The sequence below is a fragment of the Tamandua tetradactyla genome, chromosome 1, assembly GCF_023851605.1.
Source record: "Tamandua tetradactyla isolate mTamTet1 chromosome 1, mTamTet1.pri, whole genome shotgun sequence".
Classification (NCBI taxonomy): Eukaryota; Metazoa; Chordata; class Mammalia; order Pilosa; family Myrmecophagidae; genus Tamandua; species Tamandua tetradactyla.
The window spans coordinates 219710121-219733457 of record NC_135327.1 but is presented as its reverse complement, the minus strand read 5'-3'; the positions used below and the strand labels follow the sequence as shown (position 1 = coordinate 219733457).

Sequence of the window (23337 nt, the reverse complement as noted above, 5' to 3'; positions counted from 1 at the left end):
AAACAGAGAGGAAAGAAGAAAGAACAATGAAAAAAAAAAAAAAAACTGTGGGTACCTACAGTAGAATAGCCTCCTGAGTTTTCTAAATTATGTTTGATGGTTGAAGCTAAATATATATAAATATTCGTAGTGAATGGGCTGTGTAATGAATATCAACACTTTCTAACTTACATTGTGTGCAAGCAACCCCAAAAGTTATATTTGCTCAAGTCTTTTGGTAATTACAATATCCAGGTCACAGGCTATTTAGAATTCCACATTAAATCCTACCTTAAGATAACTATTTTCATTCGAGTCATTATTGTTTAACATGCATTATGTTAGAGTTTTTATAGAGCACATTCTAAAGCACTGAAAAAACTTCTAACTTTATAACTACTTATAAAGGAAAAAAAACTTCCATTTGAAGATTCATTCCTTTCAGGAACAAACTACATTTATAAACCCACATAAAGTGTTTTATCACTCCACCCCCCCAAGTTAAAAAATAAATTAAAGGTTCAAGTGTGTCATACAATGTTGAACACAATCTTGCCTGATCAACTGGACCAGACTAGTAAACACTAAACTGTGTTATTTTAGTAAGCAATTTTGACCAAAATAAAAGATGAGTAGTAGCTGTTGAAAGACCACAAAAACTCAAATCTGGCATTTCACCGGATAAAAAGAATCCTTTGCCATTGCCAAAGTTTAAAGTATCTTTGTGAAAATCAGCACAGCCAAAGATTTGCAACATTGCCTAGTGATGCAAAGCAACACAAACTTTTTGTTAAAATGCTGATTCAGAATACTTAGCATATTACTTTTAATTTATGAAAAACAAGGTTAATAGCTCGTAATAATTCATTTAGTTGGTTACCAGTAAATGCCATACATTCAAATGAAAAGTTAGAAAAAAACTTCTAGCCTTGAATTTTTTTTTTTTTTACATGGGCAGGCACTGGGAATTGAACCGGCGTCCTCTGGCATAACAGGTGAGCATTCTTGCCTGCTGAGCCACCATGGCCTGCCCCTAGCCTTGAATTTTTTATGGCTCCTCAAAATGATCCTCATGACTGAGTTTGAAAAATTAGTCTGTCAAACTGCAGATGGTTAAAAAACCAACCTGATCCTGAAGCAGGAACTTTAGTTACCACAATAGAAGCTTGCTCTAAAGGGGAAAACAGTGAGCTTACTTGATAGCACTCCACTGTGTTCATACCTATCTTCAGGTTCTGTTCTCAGATGGGACTTGTTGGAGCAGCTGTTCTTGTGTTCCTTACTGTTTTGGGCATCCTGATAATGAACTACTACCCAGTGGGAAAAAAAAACTGTTGAAAATGTCTTGATCATATCAGTGTTATAAGTTGCAGAATACATGAATATGTAAAATTTTCTGCCATTGAAAGAAGAGATGAATAATGTTTTGATGAGACGCAAGAAAAGTTGCAACTGAGGTTTTTCAGAAGAAAGTTTGAAGACTAGTTGCCCAATGAAGAGTTTTCAATCTGGTTAGTTGAAGATGAGCAAGAGATAGTGAAGCAAAGGGGTTTTTAAATTGCTGAGCTAAGGGGATTTTACCACGTTTGCCCAATCATTATTATAAAGATTTAGAAACACTTAAAGGAAAAGAGGAAATAATAAACATGGAAGTGACATTTATTCAGAGACATTCAGTTGTTCTGGAGACCAGCATATGAACTTGACATTCACAGATCTGTACCCTAGAATAAATCATAGATCTAAATATAATATGCTATTGAAATGTTAAATATGTAATAAGTACCTTTAAAAAGCTATTTTTGGACTTCTGAGAAGATGATGGAATAGGATAGGTCAAGTTCACCCCCGCTCCAAAGAACAGCTAGAGAAATGTCAGAAAAATAGCCAGAACAGTGGCTCCAGGGTATGAGTGACCTGAGAGTGTCTTCTACTACATAGGGAAGCCCTGGATGAAAAAGCTGAAGATTCGAGACACAGAAAACTGGGTAAGTGGGCTCCATTGGGACTCTACTAGGGACAAGATGCTGCATCCAGGAAAATGCCTGCCACCACAGCTAGCTTGTCTTGGGGAACTCCGAAGCCAGTAAACTAGCTTTCCCTGGTCATAGAGACCATCTGGCTAATACACTGAGCGTTCCATGCCCCTTTCTAAACAAAGGCCTGGAGACCTCATGAATGCACTTAGAAGGAGGTGGGCATGAGGAAGCAAGCCACACACACACCTGCACCCTGTCCCACACACCACCATGAGCCATGCACATGTGTGCATCCATCCCCCACCCTCCCACTCCCCTCTTCCTACCCCCACGTACCTCACACACCTGCAAACCTGCACTGCCCCTGCAACCCACCTGTCACCTCTGGGTCCCCTGCACGACACCCTACCCCCATCCCCTACCCCATGCTATGCACACCCTGTTCCCTGCACCTCCCTAGCCAGCCAGCATTTCCACATTGGCTGTGGATGGGGTAGCTGACATACCTAGTTCCATGAGGTCATTCCAAGTGGGAGCTTGGGGCCACCAGCCCCAGCAGAATCTCCACCAAGGTGCATACTGCCTACCCCCATCCCTGGGGTTGGTGGTTTTCAGCACTCACCAGGACCCAGCAGGCCTGGCTGGAATTGTTCTGGATCTCCACCCAACTCACCCAACTGCTGTAGTTGGGGAGAGGTAGAACTGAGGGAGGTCCAAGACCATCATCTTCTGGGAAGAAATAGAAAGTGCATTCTGGCAAACCGACAGGGTAGCTTCAAACAGATTCTCAAGTAGAGTTGCATCCCCTGCATAAGCTCTAAGCCTGAAGCCTAGTTTGGTGAGGAATTACTCAGAAACCAAGTGCAGAAGAAGATCTTCAACACAAATCCAAGTAAATATAAAACTTAGATGACTGAGAAAAATCAACTTCCAAAGTAGCCCTTTAAAGATAATTAAATGTCTCAAAGCCAACAGGAAATCACAAAGCATATGAAAATGCAGGCAGAGATAGCCTAACCAACAGATTAAAACCAGAGGAGACACAGACTTTGGAACAACTGATCAAAGATGCTCATACAACTCTCCTAAATAAATTCAGTGGGTTGGCCAATGACATAAAGGATATCAAGAAGACACTAGAAGAGCATAAAGAAGAATTTGGAAAAATAAGGAGAAAAATAACAGATATCACAGAGATGTAAAATACTGTAGACCCACTCAAAAATAATCTAGAGACACAACAGCAGATTTGAAGAGACAAAAGAAAGAATACATGAACTAGTGGACAGTAGAATTCAAATGTATAAAAGAACAAATGACAAAAAAGTTGGAAAAATTGGAATTGAATCTCAGGGAAATGATAGAAAACACAAAGCACACAAATATAAGAATCATCAGTATCCCAGAAGGAGAAGAGAAGAATAAAAGGCTAGGAAGATTAGTAGAGAAGATAATAGGGGGAAACTTCCCAACCCTTTTAAAAGATATAAATATGCAAATCAAAGAAGTCCAGCAAACCCCAAATAAAATAAATCCAGATAGGCCTACTCAAAGACACATGCAAATCAGTCTGTCAGATGTTGAAGAGAAGCAGAAAATCCTAAAAGCAACAAGAGAAAGGCGACTCACCACATGCAAGGGGGGGAACCAAATAGACTGAGTTTGGACTGCTCAGTGGGCACCGTGGAGGCAAGAAGACGGTAGTATGATATATTTAAAATCCTGAAAGACAAAGACTTCAGCCAAGAATTCTTTACCTAGCCCAGTTGCCCTTCGAAGTGAGGGAGAGATTAAAATTTTCACAGACAGACAAAAGGTGAGAAAATCTGTCAACAACAGGCCAACCCTATAAGAAATAGTAAAGGGACTTCCGTTGGCTGAGGAGAGCACAGAATTAAAGAATACCAGTAAGGGTACTTATAAAGGATAAAAAGAAAAAGAGGGAAAAGAATATATAGATCTGACAAATAAAAACCAAAGGATAAGATTCAAGAAATGCCTTTAAAATAACTTTGAATGTTAATGGACTAAACTCACCAATTAAAAGATACAGATTGGCAGAAAGGATTAAAAAATATGATCCTTCTGTATATATGCTGCTTACAAGGCACTCATCTGAGACCCAAGGATACAAATAAATTGAAAGTGAAAGGATAGAAAGAGATATTCCATCCAAGCTGTAACCAAAAGAAAGCAGGAATAGCTTCGTAACAGGCAAAATGTAAAAATGTCATAAAAGACAAAGAAGGACACTACATTTTAATAACAGGGACAATTCACCAAGGAGAAATAAAAATCTTAAATGTTTATAATCCCAGTCAAGGAGCTCTGAAGTACATGAGGCAAGCATTGGCAAAACTGAAGGCAGCAATAGACATTTCAACAATAATAATAGACTTCAGTATACCACTTTCCTGTATAGCTAGAACACACAGTCAGAGGATCAACAAGGAAATAGAGAACTTGCACAATTTGATAAATGAATTAGATCTAACGCACATGTATAGATTGTTACACCCCAAAACATCAAGATATACATTTTTTTCTAGGATAGATCATATGCTGAGGCACAAAACAGGTCTTTTTAAATTTAAAATGATTGAGATTAGTCAAAGCACCTTCTCTGATCACAACTGAATGAAGTTGGAAATAAATAACTGCCAAAGAACCAAAACTTTCACAAATATATGGATATTATACAATGCGTTCTTAAACAATCAGTGGGTCAAAGGAGAAAGTGCTGGAGAAATTAGTAATTCATTCATCTGGAGATGAAGAAAAATGAGAATATAACATATCAGAACTTATGAGATGATGCAAAAGCAGCACTGAGAGGGAAATTTATTACCCTAAATGCCTGTGATTTTAAAAAAGAGCAAAAGTCGAGGACTTAACTGCTCACCTGGAAGAATTAGAGAAAAAACAGCAAACTAACCCTAAAGCAAATAGAAGAGAAATAAAAAGATTAAAGCAGAATTAAATGAATTGGAGAATAGGAAAAAAAAAAAAGAATCGGTAAACCAAAAGTTTGTTCTTTGAGAAATTCAATAAAATCTATGGACCCTTGGCTAGGCTAACAAAGAAAAACAGAGGAAGTAAATAAACAAAATAAAAAATGAGAGGGGTTCATTATTACCACAGAACATGAGGAAATAAAACAAAATGATAAGAGGATACTGTGAACAACGGTACACCAACAAAACTAGATAACTTAGAGGAAACAGATAAATTCCTAGAAACACTCAATCTACACTGCCTTGAGAAGAAATAGAACTCAACAAACCAGTCACAAGTAAAGAGATGCAGTCATCAAAAATCTTCCTGCAAAGAAAAGTTCAGGGCCAGATGGCTTTTTTTTCACAGGGGAATTTTATCAAACATTCCAAAAAGAACTAACACCCATGCTGCTCAAACTCTTCCAAAAAAATTGAAAAAGAAATACAACTTACCTCATTTTATGACACTAAGATCACTCTAGCACCAAAACCAAGTGAAGATTCTATAAGAAAGGAAAACTACAGGCCTGTCTTCCTAATGAATATAGATGTAAACATTCTCAACAAGATACTAGTATACTGAATGCAGCAACACATTAAAATTATATACCATGACCAAGCGGGGTTTATACCAGGAATTCAAAGAAAATCAATCAGTGTAATACAGACATTAACAAATCAAAAAGGAAAAATCACAAGATCATCTCTATTGATGCTGAAAGAGCATTTGATAAAATTCAGCATTTTCTGATAAAAAAAAAAAAAGCTTCAAAAGGTAGGAATTGAAGGAAACTTCCTCAATATGATAAAAGGCATATATGAAAAGCCCATAGCCAACATCATGCACAATGTTAAGAGACTGAAAGCCTCCCCACTAAGATCAGGAATGAGACAAGGATGCCCTCTGTCACCCTGTTTTTCAACATTGTTCTAGAAGTTCTAGCTAGAGTAATCAGGCAGAAAAAGAAAAGCATCCATTATTGGAAAGGAATAAGTAAAACTTGCATTATTTGCAGATTACACGATACTATACTTGGAAAATCCTGAGAAATCCAAGACAAAACTTCTTGAGCAAATGATCAAATTCAGCAAAGTGTCTGGATATGAGATTAATGTGCAAAAATCAGTAATGTTTCTGTACACAAGCAGTGACCTAACTAAGGAGACAAGAAAAAAACTCCATTTAAGATAGCAACTAAAAGAATCAAATATCTAGGAATAAACTTAACCAGGAATGTAAAGGACCTGTACACAGAAAACTATAAAACATTGTTAAAAGAAATGAAAGAAAATTTAAATATGTAGAAAAGTATTCCCTGCTCATGGAGAGGATATTTGAATGTAGTTAAGGTATCAGTTCTCCCCAAATTGATCTACAGATTCAATGCAATACCAATCAGTATTCCAACAGCCTACTTTGAAGACCTGGAAAAGCTAGTTATCAAATTCATTTGGAAGGGAAAGAGAACTCAAATAGCTAAAAATAACCTAAAAAAGAACGAGGTGGGAAGACTAGTACTTTCTGATTTTAAGTCTTCTTATAAAGCTGTAGTGGTCAAAACAGCATGGTATTGGCACAAAAATAGAAGTATTGATTAGTGGAATCAAATCAAGAGTGTAGAAATAGACCACCAAATCTGTGGTCAGCTGATCTTCAACAAGGCCCCCAAATCCACTGAACTGTGACAGAACAGTCTTTTCAATAAGTGGACATAGGAGAACTGGCTATCAATAGCCCAAAGAATGGAAGAGGACCCTTACCTTATACCCTATAAAAAAAATTAATTTCAAGTGGATCAAAGACTTAAATATAGGAGCCAAGAACATAAAACTCCTAGAAGAAAATGTAGGGAAACATCTTCAAGACCTAGTAGCTTGAAGGAGGTAGCTTCCTATACTTTAAACCCAAAGCACAAGCAGCAGAATTAAAAATAGATGAATGTTAACTCAAAATCAAATGTTTCTCTGCCTCCAAAAGACTGTCAAAATGGTGAAGAAGCAGCCAACTCAATGGGAGAAAATATTTGGAAATTACATATCAGATAAAGATATGATATCCTGTGTACTTAAAGAAATCATGCAACTCAACAACAAAAGGACAGACAACCCAATTATAAAATGGGCTAAAGACATGAATAGACATATTTCTGAAGAGCAAATACAGATGATTAAAAAACACATGAAGAGGAGGTGCAAGGGGTAGTTTAGTGGTAGAATTCTACCTCCCATGCAGGAGACCCAGGTTCAATTTCTGGCCCATGCATTTCCCAAAAACAAACCAACAAGCAAACAAACAAAAATTCAACAAAATGGTGCTTCAATAGCGAGATGTTCACATGGAAAAAGAATGAAATGTGACCCCTGCCATACAGCATACAAAAAAATGATTTTAAAAAAAGCGCATGAAAAGATGCTCATTCTCATTCGCTATAAGGGAAGTGCAGATCAAGACTACAATGAGATATCACCTCACACCTATAAGAATGGTGGCTGTGAAACAAACAGGAAAGGATGTGGAAAAATTGGAATAGTTATGTACTGCTGATGGGATTGTGAAATGGTATAGCCCCTATACCAGTGGATTTGGGGGCCTTGTTGAAGATCAGTTGACCATAGATTTGGTGGTCTATTTCTACACTCTTGATTTGATTCCATTCATCAATACTTTTATCTTTGTGCCAGTACCATGCTGTTTTGACCACTACAGCTTTGTAAGAATATCGCCCCTATGAAAGACAGTTTGGCAGTGCCTTACAAAACTAAATATCAAGATGCCTTATGACCTGGTAATACTGAAAGCTGGTAATACACAGATGTTCATAGCAGCATTATTCACAGTTGCTAAAAGATGGTAACAATCCTAGTGCCCTTCAGCAGTCAAGTGGGTAAGCAAAGTGTGGTATGTACATACGATGGCGTATTATGCAGCCGTAAGAGAAATGAGGTCCTGAAGCATACGACAATATGGATGAACCATGAGGACATGAGTGAAAAAAGCTAGACACAAAAAAGGATAGAAACTGTGTGATTCTACTGTTATGACCTTGGTAAAGGTAGACTCAGAGGCTTATAATATAGAATGAAGGGGACCTAGAGATACACAGAAGCTAGAAATGGGTGTATGGTTAGCTAACGAGGTTTAACTTAATGTAAGGGAATGGATAGAAGTGAAGGCAGTTCATTAATGGATTTATAAGTAACGTTGCCATATTGAAAGTGAATATGATTGAAATGGGTTGTATAGAGCCTTGTATCCCACCGATTAACACTACAAATAAAATAAGTTCTTACATGAACTACTTTAAAGGTAGGAAATATAGAGGGGGTATAAGGGGAAAACTACTATTGGATGCTATGGTCTGTGTTTAACAGGCAGACATCAACAGTATCACAGCAATACCAGAGATAAATATTTGAGGTGGGGAGGACAAGAGTTAAGGGGAGGCTTGGATTTTCTATTTGGAGAGGGTGTCTTTACAGTTATTTTTCTCTTGGGAGCGATGAAAATTGTCTAAAATTCAGAGGGTTGATAATTGTGCAACTAAGTGAGGATAATGTGAGACGTGGATTGTTGACTTTGGACATTATACACGATGCCCAATAGATATAGGTGGCTGAAGGATACTTTGAGAAGTAAAATGACGAACTGTGGTGTATACGGTATGATCGAATATTGTGTGGCTACAGAAAGGAACAAAGTTGTGAGGCAAGCAACAAGCTGAATGAAACTGAGGGATATTAAGTTATGCAAAATAAGACAGAAACAAAAGAACAAATACTGTATGATCTGTATTAGAAAATACTTATAAGAAAATTGGGGCCTAGATTGTAAGCTCTTACGGCAGTCACATTTAGTTGGGAGCTATAATTGTTACTTCTAGATTTTGAGATGTGGTGCTATGTATTTCCCTGGAACTTTGGGTACCTGTGTGACACCTAAAACTCAGAGTAGGTGTTCTGCAGCCTGAAAGTCAGCATTGCCATATTCAAAAAATGTAAAGAAACCGAAAAGAAGATTAGACTTCAATTAGAGATAACAAAGCCAATCTGGTTGGGACTAAGGTAAATCAGATCACAGGGGTAAGGAGGACATTGTCTGTATTTTAGAACTTCGCCTGCTGTATGGATCCACAGAAGAGAGGTTTATTTTGTCCAAAACCTAAACTTTCTGAAGCACATAATCTAACTCAACCTGTCTGGATAGCTCATTTAAATACCCAAACACATTGAGCCCAGAATGGGAATGAGAGCTTGTACAGATTAATGTAATACCCAGATACATCCCAGGGTATGTTGAGCAGATAATTTTTAAATATTGACAATGTCCCTTGAGGGAAAGGAGAAAAAATATGAAACTATTAAACTCTACCACCAGGGAAACCCCTAATACTTTGTCAGACGTTAGGAACTCCTAATGGCCAAACCCTTGATCTTGAGGCTTGCTCTTGTGAAGCTTATTTATGTGGTGGTAAACCGACCTATACTTAAGAGTTACTTCTGGAGGACCTCTTTTTTTGCTCAGATTTGGCCTTTCTCTCTCTAAGCCCTACTCTACAAGTGAAGTCATCACCCTCCCCACTACGTGGGATTTGACATCCAGGGGTGAAAGTCTCCCTGGCAACTTGGACCATGAATCCTCATGATGAGCCTGGCCCTTGCACCATGGAATTGACAATGCCTTAATAACTAAAAGGAAGGAAAGATAAGTAACAAAATAAGTTATCAGTGGCTGTGAGAGTTCAGATAACTCGAGAAGCTCTTCTGGATGTTAGCCTTACACAAGCTTCAGCTAGATACTCCCGTGTACTATGATTTGCCAATCCCCAACCAAAACCATTCCTGCAACCCGAAAGAATACCTAAGGCTTTAAATGAGGTTCTACAAGGTTCCATGCACTAGATTACTTTCCAGAAACCTACAACCTCCAGATAGTTCCTAGGCAAGGTAAGCCCTAAAATTCAGAGGGACCAGCCTCTCCAGAACGTCAGCTAGTTCCATCCCTCGGTCCATATTATTAACAGCTCTTTCCAACATAAAAAAGTTAGAATGAACATAGCCCAAATACTCTGAATGACTGGGAGAAGGAGTTATAACAGAGAAGATAAGATTTTACAAATGAGTGTAACTGCTGAATCATTTTATTGATATTTCTTTTAGTCTCTAATATCTTAGAGCAGCTAGAAGGAAAAATCTAAAACTGTAACCCATACCAAACCCTAAAATCTGTTCTATAATAACTACTTGTTACAGTGTACCTTGAAATTTATTGTTTTTTATATATATTTCACAATAAAAAATGTTTTTAAAAAGCTGTTCTTGGGTGCATGGATAGTAGAATGCTTGCCTTTCGTGCGGAGACCCGGGTTCAATCCCAAACCATGCACCCCCCCCCCCAAAAAAAAGCTATTCTTAATGTGTGAAGGACATCACAAATTAGAATCAAGTTCTTTAAAGAAGGGTATTTTTATTATGGATATTGAATAAACGGGGGCATAGTCAGTATCCCAAATAACAAAATTTCCAAGATAAATTCCCATTCACTTAAAATGCTGTCAACTTTGTCTTCTTTGTAGGGAAGAAAATACAACTTGGCAGTGTCCCAGAATATCTATACTCATCTTGCAAGGACTTCTTGTGATTCAGCCAGAAACTCATGCTTGTATCAGTTAAAGCTTTTTAAACATAAACACTCTTACTTTTGAGCTACCTATTTCATAGGCCCCTCATACTTCCAGTTAAAAGCAAAAGATGTAAAACCAATCTCACAATATAAAATATAAAATGTTGGTTTTTAACATATTCGCACTTGTTTCATTTTTTTACATTTAGTTTAAAATATTACCCAGGTAGTAGTTACTTAAGCATTTTTCTCACAAGAAATTTATTAAACTCTGTAGTAAAATATGTATAAAAATATGTTTACAAAACTGCCAAGGCATTGAAAAATTCTCTATAATAAAAAGTATTTGCAAAAAAAAAAAACAAACACATTTGCAGCTCTCATCTTATATATTATAGTAATAAGACTTTCCTGAATACAATTTATAATCAAGTATGATAAATAATCTGTGCAAAGAATACATCAAACACTGTATCACTAAGAATTGAACCAAATCGTACTCATTCCTCAAGATTGAATTCATCCTATTGTTTGGAAGCTTTTTTAGCCAGAAGTGGAGTATAATATAGAAGAATCTCAGCATGTGGCATCTAGTTTTCACTATACCACTGACTGAGTCTCTTGCCTTCCACTTTTGCCTCCATAAAGAAAAAGCTGAGACAGACTCCAGAGTTTCTCTTAGATCTATTCATAAAGGAATTCGCTTCAGTTTACACTAAACACAGCACGAGTGCTTAAGCATTTCCAAGTAAGAAGGGGCATGAATTAAGGGGTTTGGACTTTCTGTTTTAGTTTTCTGATTGCTGAAACCAATACCATATAATAGGTTGGCTTAAGAACAGGAATTTATTGGCTTGTGCTTTCAGAGGCTAGAAGACTTGGCTAGTTCTGCAGGTTAGTATCTTCTGGCTGGCTGGCTAGTTGGCAATCTCTGAGGTTCCTTGGCTTTTCCGTCACATAACAATCCATACTACAGGATGCTTGGTTTAAACAACAGGAATTTATTATCTCACAATTCTGGAGGTGAGAAGTCTGAAATCAATAGGGGAGAATCCTTCCTTGACTCTTCCTAGCTTCTGTAGTTTCCAGAATCCTTGACCTTCACTCTCTAAATCAGTCTTCAGACAATATTCTCCCTGTGTCTGTCTGTATCCAATTTTCCCCTACTACTAAGGACAACAGTTTGGCTTCATCTTAACTAATGATGTCTTCAAAGACCCCTGTTTACAAATAAGGACATGAGGTTAAGACTTGAACCTGTCTTTTGGGGGAATGCAGTTCAACTCATAACACCTAAGTGTACTTGTATCAGGCTTACTGCTAACTGGTTTCCCATTTATTATTTCTGCTCATTCTTATATCAGCTCTGTGAGATATATATATTAGCTCCGTTTTATAAATGGAGCAAATGCTCAGAGAGGATAACTATCTTGCCCAAGATTAAATACACAGTACATAATAAATAATTAATATAATTATTAAATTAATAGGACAACATTAAATAAATGGAAAAGCCATGTTTCCAGCCCAAGTCTACTTGATTCCAGTGCATACAGTGTTCTTTCCTTTTTCTTATGAGTCCAACAGAAATATATATATTAAATATACTATCTAATATGAATTATGTAGTTAAGAACAGTAGGGAGATTATTTCATCACAGTATAATACCCATTCATATACAAAGAGTACTGTTAAGCATGGAACTCAATTCCATTTCATGTTCCTTCCCCCTTCTATTTGATTTCCAGTCTTCAAGTTTTAATTTTATTTTAAATTTCTACTTTTAAGCTTTATCTTTACTCCTTTTATTTATATTTTTATGTTTAATTTTCTCAAATCCTTAGCTTTTCTCAAATCCCTGGTTTTGATAGCCAAGGACATACCCCCTGGATTATAAGCACCTTGAGAGCAATTAGGTCATCTGCTCCTTTGAATTTCTTACAACCTTCAACGAGGCTAGAATTCAGTAATGACTAGGTGATTGGGGGGTTTTCAATTCCTGTTATGTGCTGAGGCTGAAATACCTAACAGGAAACAGTCTTCTTATCTAGCCATCAAATATCTGTGATCCTATTCTTACTCTAAAGATATTTAACCACCTATAATAGTTTTCTATAACTGCCATAACAAATAACCACACACGTAGAAGTTTAAACAACACAAATTTATCTTCTTAGAGTTCTGTAGGTCAGACATGTGCCCCAGGTCTCACTGGGCTGAAATCAAGTGTGGACAAGGCTGAATTTCCTTCTGGAGATTCTCGGGGAGCATCTGTTTCTTGTTCTTTCAAGTTGTTGGCAGAATGCAGTTTCTTGTGATTATGAAACCGAGGTCCCCATTTCCTCTCTCCTAAAAGACACCTGCATTCCTTGGCTTGTGGGTCCCTTTCTCCTACTCTAAAGCCAACAACGGCAGGTCATTTCCCTCTTGATCTTTGACTGTCTCCTACTTCTGTTTCATCTCTTATACTCACTCTTCTGCCTCCTCCATTCTGATTAATTGGCCCACTCAGATAATCCACGATAATCTCTCCATCTCAAGGTCTGTAGTCAGATCTCAATCACACCTGCAAAGTCCCTTTAGCCATTAAAGGTTACATATTCTCAGGGTCGGAGGTTAGGGTGTGGACATCCTTGGAGGGGCATTATTTTATCACAACCACCCTGCAACAAAAATTCACCCATGTCCACTGATCAGAATTAATAATAATAGTAGCTATTATTCTATACACTGAGCACTCTCTATGTGCCAAGCAATGTTCTAAATCATGTTTTACAGATACTAGTTTATTTCATCCTCCCAGTACTGTAATGAGGCGAGTTCCTTAGCCCCATTTTATGGATGAGGAAATGAGACATGAAGTAATCTGTCTAAATGAGACATGAAGTAATGTGTCCAAGCTGCCGGTAAGTGTGACCTGGGATTTGAACCCAGACAGTCGAGGTCTGGAAACCATGCCATTGACCTCTTTATCACCATGAGTCCTGAATGAGCTTTTGGTTTTAGGCTTTTGATGAGTTGCTTAACTAATTAGGGGTAAAAATGCTTAGCAAGCCCTATATATAGTCATTTAAGAAGATGACACTTTTTTCTTGCTGGCTAGAGAGAAAAAGACATGATATTGCAGATAGATTAAGGATTGAAATTGCATTTTATATACTTGGCTTATTTTACTTCCTTGGTATCCCTATTGTAGTAAGAATATATGTCATGTTTGTTACATCCATTCCTTCAGGACTGTACTAGAAAAAAGAAGGTAATTAGATGATCCTCCAATGCAGGGCACCCATCTCTATTTTAGCACTTGTATTGGTATAATTATTTGTGTCTGTCTCTATTAAACTGGATTCTTGGATGTTGGTAGTGAAGTCTTTTCAATTGTGTATTTTAGCACCTAGCAGCATTTCTGGCTCATGGTCAGCTCTCAGACAATGAGTGGGCAAGTGGATGAATGGATTCGTTAGTTAATTAAATCACCCACATTTCTGTCAATCTACTTTTACTTGCTCTTAAAATTTAGTGGGTTTATTTGAGGTAAAAATGTTTGAGACAAATGATCTCCAACTGTTTGTAGGAGTCTTCAAACAATAGGATATCGTTCTCAAATCCATAATAGTGGCCATTTCCCTTCCCCCTTCTATTTGATTTCTGTTCTCCAGTTTTTAAACTTATTTTAAATTTCTTTGTACTAGTGAGGCATTGTGCTAAGTACTTTAGGTACATTCTCCTTCAGTCTTAATGACTGTCCCATCAGATACTGTACTAAGTTTGTAGATACGGGAACTAGAGGAAAGGGACAAGTCACTCGCCTAAGGTTCCTCCAGGTTCTTACCCTACACTTCATTGACTCTGAAGACTTTACTCTTAACCATTGTCTTCTTACTCCTTTTCCTAAAAAAGTGCTCACAGGATTTCTGGGTTTGATTTTCCTATTCTTCTATTAATTGATTAAATGCAAAAACACTATATATTACTATCAGTAGGTTTCTCAGATAACTGAGATGAAACATCAAAACAGTTTTAAAAACCTGTACACTCCTATTAGTTCTTCCAGATTTCCACATTAATAGAGTTAGATAGCACCCAGAAAAGTAAATTTCATATTGTTTATCTGTGTTATAAACTCAGGTATCTTTTCTTTGTAATTAACATAGTTAAGATTGGCTTTTTTGTTAGTGAAGTGCAGTTCTATGAGCTTTAACACACACACACACATATACACATTCATAAGCAAATACATGCATATGTATATATACCTATACATATATTCGTACAACCAGTACCACAGAACTGTTCTATCCCCTAAAAACACCCTAGGGCTACCCCTTTGTGATCACACCTTCCTGCCACCCTAACCCCTGGCAGCTGTGATCTGTTCTCTGTCATTAAAGTATTGTCTTTTTGAAAGTGTCATACAAATGGAATGGTTAAGTGTGAAACATGTTGTTTCTGGCTTCCTTCAGTCAGCATAATGTCTTTGCAATTCATCCAGGTTGTTGCATGTATCAATAATTTGTGCCTTTCTATTGATAAGTATTATTCCATTTTGTCAATGTACCATAGTTTATCTGTTTACCTGTCGAAGAACATTTGGATTGTTTGCAGTTTGAGGAGATTATGAATAAAGTTGCTATAAATAGTAGTATAATTCTTTTGTGAGTATAACTTTTCACTTCTTTAGGGTAAATCCCTAGGAGTACGATAGTTAAGTCATATTGTGTATGTTTAACATTGAAAGAAACTGCCAGTTTCCCATCCCCCAAGCAATGTATCAGATCATTTTCTCCAGTCTCACAACCATTTAATTTTATCAGTATTTCTTACTTTCACTATTCTAGTAAGTGTCTAGTGATATCATGATTTTCATTTGCATTTCCCTAATGGGTAACAAAGTTGCACATCTTTTCATGTGCCTAATATTTACCATCTATCTGTATATCTCCTTCAGAGAAGTATCTATTCATGTATTTTGTGCATTTTCTTGTTGGGTTATTTGTTTTATTAATTTTTGAGAGTTGTTTATATTTGTAATTTGTAAATATCTTCTCTCAGTCTGTAGCTTGTCTTTTCATTCTCTTTTCCAAGTATTGCATAGTACAAAAATCTTTAATTTTGATGAATTCAGTTTATCAGTTTTTCCTTTTATGGATCATGCTTTTGCTGTCATGTCCAAGAACTCTTTGCCCAACAACAGATCATCAGGATTTTCTCTTGCCTTTTCTTCATTCTTACATTTGTTCTATGATTTATTTTGAGTTAATTTTTATATAAGATGTGAGGGTAAGATGAAGCTCATTTTTGGATATGCATTTATGATTGTTTTACCACCATTTGTTGGAAAACCTGTCCTTTTTTAATTTTGAATTGTCTTTGCACCGTTGTCAAAAACTGTCTCGCTGTTGTGTGGGTGTATTTCTGGACTCTGTTTTGTATTTTGTTCCATTGATCTAGGTGCCTTGTCCCTTTGCCATTACCACATAATATTGATTACTGTAGTTTTATAGTATATCTTAAAATTGTATAATGTGACTCTTCCAACTTTTTTCCCCAAAATTGCTTTGACTATTAATAATTCCTTTGACTTTCTGTGTAAATTTTAGAATAATCTTGTCTATGTATTTTTAAAATCTTGCTGGGAATTGTGTTTAAATAGTGTTAAATCTAAAAGTTAGTTTGGGGAAAGCTTATATCTTTATTATTTTGCGTCTTCCAATTCATGAACATGGTATGTTTCTCCATTTATTTATGTCTTCTTTCATTTCTGACATCAGCATTTTGTAGGTCTAGCATATAGATCTTGTAATTGTTTTGTTAGATTTATATCTGAGTATTTCTTTTCTGGGGGAAGAACTGTTGCCAATGGTATTTTTTGTTTGTTTCAAATTATTAATTGCTGGTAAATTAGCAATATGATTGATATTTGTGTGTTGATCTTGTATCCTGTGGACTTAGTAAATTCCTTGGGATTTTCTACATAGGCAATCTTGTCCTTTATGATTAGGAAAGTTTTATTTCTTCCTTTGCAATCTCTGTGCCTTTTATTTCTTATTACTGATTCGTTGCAAGATGTTAATTAGAAGAGGTGAGAGTGGACATCCTTGCTTTGTTCCCAATCACAGTGAGAAAGTATTCAGTCTTTTACCTTTAAGTTTTATACTGTTTATTGTAAGTTTATTGTAGATGCTCTTTATCAAAAGCTTTTTCTGCATCAATTAGTGTAATCCTGTGGTTTTGCTCTTAAGCCAGTTAATGGTGCAGTACGTTGATGGATTTTCAAATATTGAGCCAGATTTTCAAATATTGAGCCAGTCTTGGATTCTCTGGATAAACCCACCTGGTCATTTTCTTTTTATATATTCCTGGATTCAATTGCTAATATTTAGTTGGCGATTTTTGTGTCCATATTCATGAGGGTTATTTGGTATTTAGCTTTTTTTCTCTTTTATGAATTATTGTTGTCTGGTTTTGGTATCGGGCACATGCTGGCCACATAAAATGAGTTCAGAAGTGTTCCTTTCTCTTTTATTATCTAGAAAGGATTATTAAAATTATAATATTTTATTAGGATCTAAAGAGATTTGTGCATAATTTTGTTATGTTATTTTTCATATAGCAATCAGCTTGAAGTACTAATGTAAAAGTTAATGATAAAAAAAATCTGCCTGATAATCCAAGGCACTTAAAGAAATAACTTACTTTAATTCATATGCAAGAATTTCACTTGATTAGTGCCCTAATTCTCAATTCAACAATCAAACTTGGGAAAAATCGAAATTAAGATTTTTGATTGACATACTTAACGGGATTTGATTGGGATGGAGATAACTAACTACACTGACTATACTGTGTTTAGTATGAGGTAACTTTATAAGTATTCTGATCATAATTATGTTGCATACTCTGCTACCAGTTTAAAAACAGCAGTTTTTAACCCTTTTGTGTCTTTCAAAAATGCACATATTCTTAATATAACTACTATAATAAAGAAAGTATAGCTGAATTTATAAAGCACACTTTCCTTTTGCCAAAAAAGTATAAATTTATTTATATGGCATAATATTTACTCAGAACCTCTTCTGTATAGAATTCTACAATTAGCCACTTACTGTGAGCACAGTGGTGGTAGGGGAAGGAATAGAGATCTAAGAATGTTTTTCAGTACCAGTAATATGGTTTACTGCTATCTGTGGTTAGAATAATAAATAGAGTGAAGGAAAAAGTATAGTGTTTAGGTCTTTACTCTGGGCCCAGTGAAATTTGGCCCAGTCTTCTTTCTAGTTTTCTGGTTCTCAAATCAGGCAAGCAGAGGCGTACTGGAAAGGGAGCTTTGGAGCCATTCAGACCTGCCTTCAAATTCCACTTTCTTCACCTAACAACTTCTTGACCTTGGGCAGCTTACTTAACCTCTCCAAGCTTCAAGTTCTGTTTTGTTTTTAACTTACAAAATAGGTTGTTATGAAGTTTGATGGAAATAAGTTAATGAAACATCTAGCATAGAACATAGGGATGAGAAAAGAATCCTACTAGCTATAGTTAGAACTCCTCTCCTGAAAACTATTCAGGTCCCAGGACTCCTATAATTCCAAAATTTGCATAGTTCCAAGATCGTATATAAATGTGCACTGATTTTGCTTCTCTAGGATACATTTATGAGTTTGGTAAAACCATCAATCTAATTTCTTTAAAAAGCTTTACTTTTCAGGGGCATATTGTTATCCTTATAAGGGAAAAAATTAAATATAATCTCTACTGAAAGTTTCCTTTGAAGATTTGTAAAAGTTAAAATGTTTGTGACACATGGATCTATTTTAATCCTTCGATCTCTGGAATGTGTGTTTCAGCAGGAAAGGAAGGGCAAGAAATCCTGGGGCCTGAAGCTCAAGCAGATGAAGTTGGATGTACAGGTACTCTCTTGACGTTTTCCTTCTTACTGTAGTCTTTGAATAAACTTTTGTAACTCTGGTTTGTGCATTTGCAAGTCCTGAATTTAGTCTATTTCTTCCTCTTTTATCTTGTCCTCCTTGAATGTTTAAGTATCTAGGCACGTAGGGTACTATATTAAAAGTTAGTCCAAAATTTACATTCTTAAAATAATATAAGCTTAAAAATTTATAGAATAGAAAATAGAAAATGCAGCATATTTTCTATTCTATAAGGATAATAAATATAAACTATAGATAATCCAAAAACTAAGTGCTTAGATAGTGGTTTGAACTTCTAGTAAATCTTTACCAAAGTTACAGAAATACAAATCTGTTTTGAGTTTCATTATTAATTACCAGAGCCTGCATTGCATTGCCCACAAGATAGAAAGCAGAAGAGAGAAGGATAGGCAAATATAGTAGGTTAGCTATAATCCAGATAAGAATCATGAATCTTGACGCGTTGAGTGAACATGTCACAGCAAACAAAAGACTCAGAAGTTTTACTTGAAATTTCCCTGATTGGAAAAGGCCAAAATGAAGTTGAATTGTAATAAACAAGGAAATTTGCTTCTAGCTGACTAGAAGTACATGCTCCCTGAGACTTAAGTCTGCTCCCCTATAATGAATTCAGATCAAATCCCAACTTTACTTCAGTTCACATTTTGCTCTTCTCAACACAAAATAAAATTTTTTTTTCAGTTTAAAGTACTGAGTAATAAATATTCCCTAAAAAAGAAGAATCACCTCTGGAAGGTAGAGTAACCTTGTCATTAACCAAAGTTGCTGCTGAAATTTAGGGTTTCCTCTGCCCAGGAAGATCCCTGATGCATTATTTGCCTGGAACACGGGGAATTAGGAATAAGACTTTATTTTACTTTATTGTAACCATGACAGGAATGTTTGTATGTCAAGCATGTTTGTATATTTGTTCGTTGTTTATAATAAAAATATTTTTTAAAAAAGGGATAGAGATTGGAAGTTTGGTACTTTTAATCAGTTAAGCCTTAAAATTATGTTTTGCCCGTGCTTTTGTTACTTCTTTCACTTTCTAGGTATAATGTACTGACAAAGTCAACGAAACATTCTACAAAGGTCACCATCATTAGTTTAGAACCTTGTCAGACCCTTTCTATAGCAACTTCCTTTTACAATTCATGAAGTTGTTAAGACAACTGTACTCCGAGTTTAGTATTCAGAGAGTGAAAAATTCACCCAAAACATCTTTTGTTCCTTCTGCGCATCCCTTTTTTGTTAAAATAATTAGTAGTAGTAGTACAAAGTTTCAAAAATGGTAGAAAAAATAAGGAAACTTGAAGATGCATTATTCTGGATGAAAAAAATATTCACAAATAAATTTTTGAAATTTAGTCTTTGTATTAAATGTTTGTCTGTTTATACTTGCTCACTGTGGTTTGTGATTGTAATCCTGGAATCTATACTTTGACAGTTCTGTTCTAAGTTTCATCATACCAAAAATAAAACTATTAACATGTTTCCATGTATTTGCACATCTCTGTTGTATTAAAGTACATAAGTTTATCAGTCTTAAGGTCTTAGAATTTGCTTTATCTCGCTTTTGTGGGTTTGCATTTCCCAACAATTCCAATTTTACAGGTAAAACTGCAGAATTTCTGGTCTGAACTTAAAATTGGACTTAGTAAATGCTGACTCATAGAGACAGCATAGTTCAGGGGAAAGAGCACAGGATTTGGTATCAGATGCTCTAATACCAGGACTACTTTAAGAAAAACCTTTACTATCTGCCAGGTGCAGTACTGACCACATAACTATATTAATTTAACTCTCAAGAAAACCCTAAGAGGTTCTGTTTTTATCATCCAAATTTTATAGCATGTAAACTGAGTTTATACTGTTTCACAAAATTTTTAATGGACATATAAACTTTTTCATTTTAATTGTAGGATTTAATTTCTGGTATATTAGTAATATCAGCATTTAACATCACTGTCTTACATGTATCCATTGAAATCCACAGCAATTTAATACCTACTATGACCCATTTTTAAAAAATATGAATAAAACTCTTCTTTAAAAGAATCAGAAATGTTATATCATAGTGTTTGTTCCTTAAACTAATACTTCCATTGTGCATACCCTATAGAATTTTATGCTGATAATATGTTTCTTATATAAAGGTATTTTTTTATCAACTGTCTTATGTCTTTGCAATAAAAGTATGTATATAAGTAAAAATGTAAGTTTCTCTTTAATTTCCAGGGACCACAAATTACCTAGGTATTTTTTAAATGCCGTGAATTGATTTATCATTGTAATTAGTAGTAGTATATAGTTGATCACAACATAAATATATTATAAATTTTAATAAATATTGAAGAATCAAGTATTATTGGAAATGAGATTAAAGGAACCAAATTATTTTTGTTACTTCACATATCAATAGTTTAACATTACATGTTTCTAAAAGGAACAGTGTTCAGCATTAATTCTCTTTCTATTTTGTGTTCATAGATGTAAGCACTGAGAGCATTCTCATAAATTAAAAGTTGAAATAAAAATTTTTGTTATGGCTAAATCACTTGATTGTTTATACATCTTCAGAATTATATACCAAAAACTTATGGTGATCTATCAGTTAAAATATTTGTAATGGCCTATCAAGTGATAATTCAGTTAAACATTCCTTCACTTTTGTTGAAAGCAAAAAAATCCAAAATCATCCAATTTTCAAAAGGATTTGTTTCCCAGTCATTAGAATTATTCATTCCCTCCTTTTGGGGGGAAGTATATCAGAAAGGCTTTACTAAAGGACTTTACTAAAGGACTAATAATATGTGTATTTTGTTTTTTTTCCTCCCTTGGAGGTTTACCTTGTTTAATTTATTATATTCAGAAATGGTTAGAGAAATTGAATTATTATTAATTTGGGAACCTTTGCCAATACATTTTTTTATAAAAATCCTTTTATTTTACTACATATGGTACCCATATTTTTATCAATACCTCAGAGATACAAATTTAGTTCATCCAGGTTTTGGAAAATTTCTCCCTGATAACCTAACTAGAAAAGCCAGCTATCATTGTCATGCCAGTCAGCCAAATCAAACTTCTTTCATTAAAAACCCTGACTTCATTTTTCCATTCAAATTAATGTGTCCACACACATTTTGAGAAATTTTATAAAATTTCCTCAGTGAGGAATATATAAAATATAAACACATAAAAATAGATTACTGAGGGTACCCAGGTGGTTCAGTGGTAGAATGCTCACCTTCCATGTGGGAGACCCGAATTCGATTCCCAGACCATGCACTCCAAAAAGTAAAAAAAAAAAAGATTGATTACTGAATGATGAAGTTAGAATTAAGATGATACAGCTCTAATTCAATTTTTATAAGTTATAGAACTCTTCTGTCCAAATAAGTACATTTCAAATCACTCAATATACAGGCAGGTGTATAACTTACTGAAAAAACATTATTCACATACAAAATGAAGAATATATAATTATGAAAAATGTATATTATTAAAAACTCTTAATCTCATCAGTTAGCATATGTGGTTTTGTGTGTGTTTGTTGGTTTTTGCATGGGCAGGCACTGGAAAATGAACCCTGGTCTCTGGCATGGCAGGCGAGACCTCTGCCTGCTAATCCACTATGGCCCACCCCATATGTGTATTTTTAGTTATTTGTAACCAGGATGTAGAAAATACAAGCATTTTATAAGATGGAGAATGTTTAATTGGAATAAATATTTGTAATATAATTTGAGAAAAATAGGTTTTGAGAACCTTGTCGATTCGAATTCCATGGACACTCTAAGAAATCACATAAATTATTATGTTTCATTCATGAGTTTTACCTAGTTTAGCTTGGAAAATATATTCCTACAATACATTGCAGTTGCTTTGTGAATACACAGTGTACTGCTTCAGCTTTCAAACTAATTTTTCCAACTGATGACAAATCCTGGAAATGATACTGAGTTCCTCTCTGCTTTGCCCTCGTTAGGCCTCCTGAAATGCAAGAAATTTCTCAGTAATAATTAGGGGACAGGACAGGTGAGGTTAGTAGAAGAAAATTGCCCTCACACCCTCTGGGCATATTATTTTTTAGTGCATTTCAGAGCATCCCACCTCAGTTGTCATGCTTTTGCTTAAAGCTTAATAGAAATCCTTATAAACCAGAAAGACTGGAAGGCCTATAGTGGGTGGATATAGGATAATTGCCTTGATTAATCAATAAAGTTTTCTCCAAACAGTAATTTGAGTTTTTCTCCTTTGGCTCCCTAGAGGTGTTTTACACTCAAGGCAATGGACCATGTTATTGTTCTGAGTGTGTGGATATGCATTTTGCCTTTTCCTTTCTTTCAAGAAAACAAAAGCAAGGGATACTGTGAAAAAGGGAGTGGGGGAAGAGCCTTCAAGGTGCTAAAAAGAGTGTATATGGAAATTAAGGACCTGGAAAATGATTCCCTTAAAACCAGTTTAAAGTCTGTATGTACCCCAGAATCCACAAACACCAGTTTGGTGACTACTGGCATGAATTAGATAATACAGTTCTCAGTATAAAACAGGTGTTAAATAATGGATAGCTATTGACTATATTGAAAAGGATAAAAAAATGGTGTATCACTGTTATGGCTTTGTCACTGGCTCTGAGGTTTTAAACAGCAGCCACTGTGAAGAATTCAATTACTGCTTCTGTGCAGGCAACTTAGCAAAAATTGTTTTATTAACAGTTGAACAAAAGAATGCCCATGCATTAACTTGGCCCACTCGCAGTCTGATGGAAAGTGGCATTTGACAAATTTAGAACTGACAGTTCAGTACGAAGTCACTGACTGTTATATTTTCA

At 35.4% G+C, this 23337-nt stretch overlaps 1 protein-coding gene across 4 annotated transcripts in view; it reads left to right on the top strand.

Moving 5' to 3' along the window:
- ZEB1 (zinc finger E-box binding homeobox 1) overlaps positions 1 to 23337 on the top strand; it is a 175425-nt gene that overhangs the window by 130119 nt on the left and 21969 nt on the right. For 2 of the 4 annotated variants that reach the window (XM_077152322.1, XM_077152339.1), the window contains one exon: positions 18420 to 18479. In XM_077152322.1, coding sequence (XP_077008437.1) covers positions 18420 to 18479 — 60 coding nt within the window. Of the gene's footprint in view, positions 1 to 18416; positions 18480 to 23337 lie in introns of all 4 variants that reach the window. The other 2 variants (XM_077152312.1, XM_077152331.1) reach the window with 1 other exon arrangement.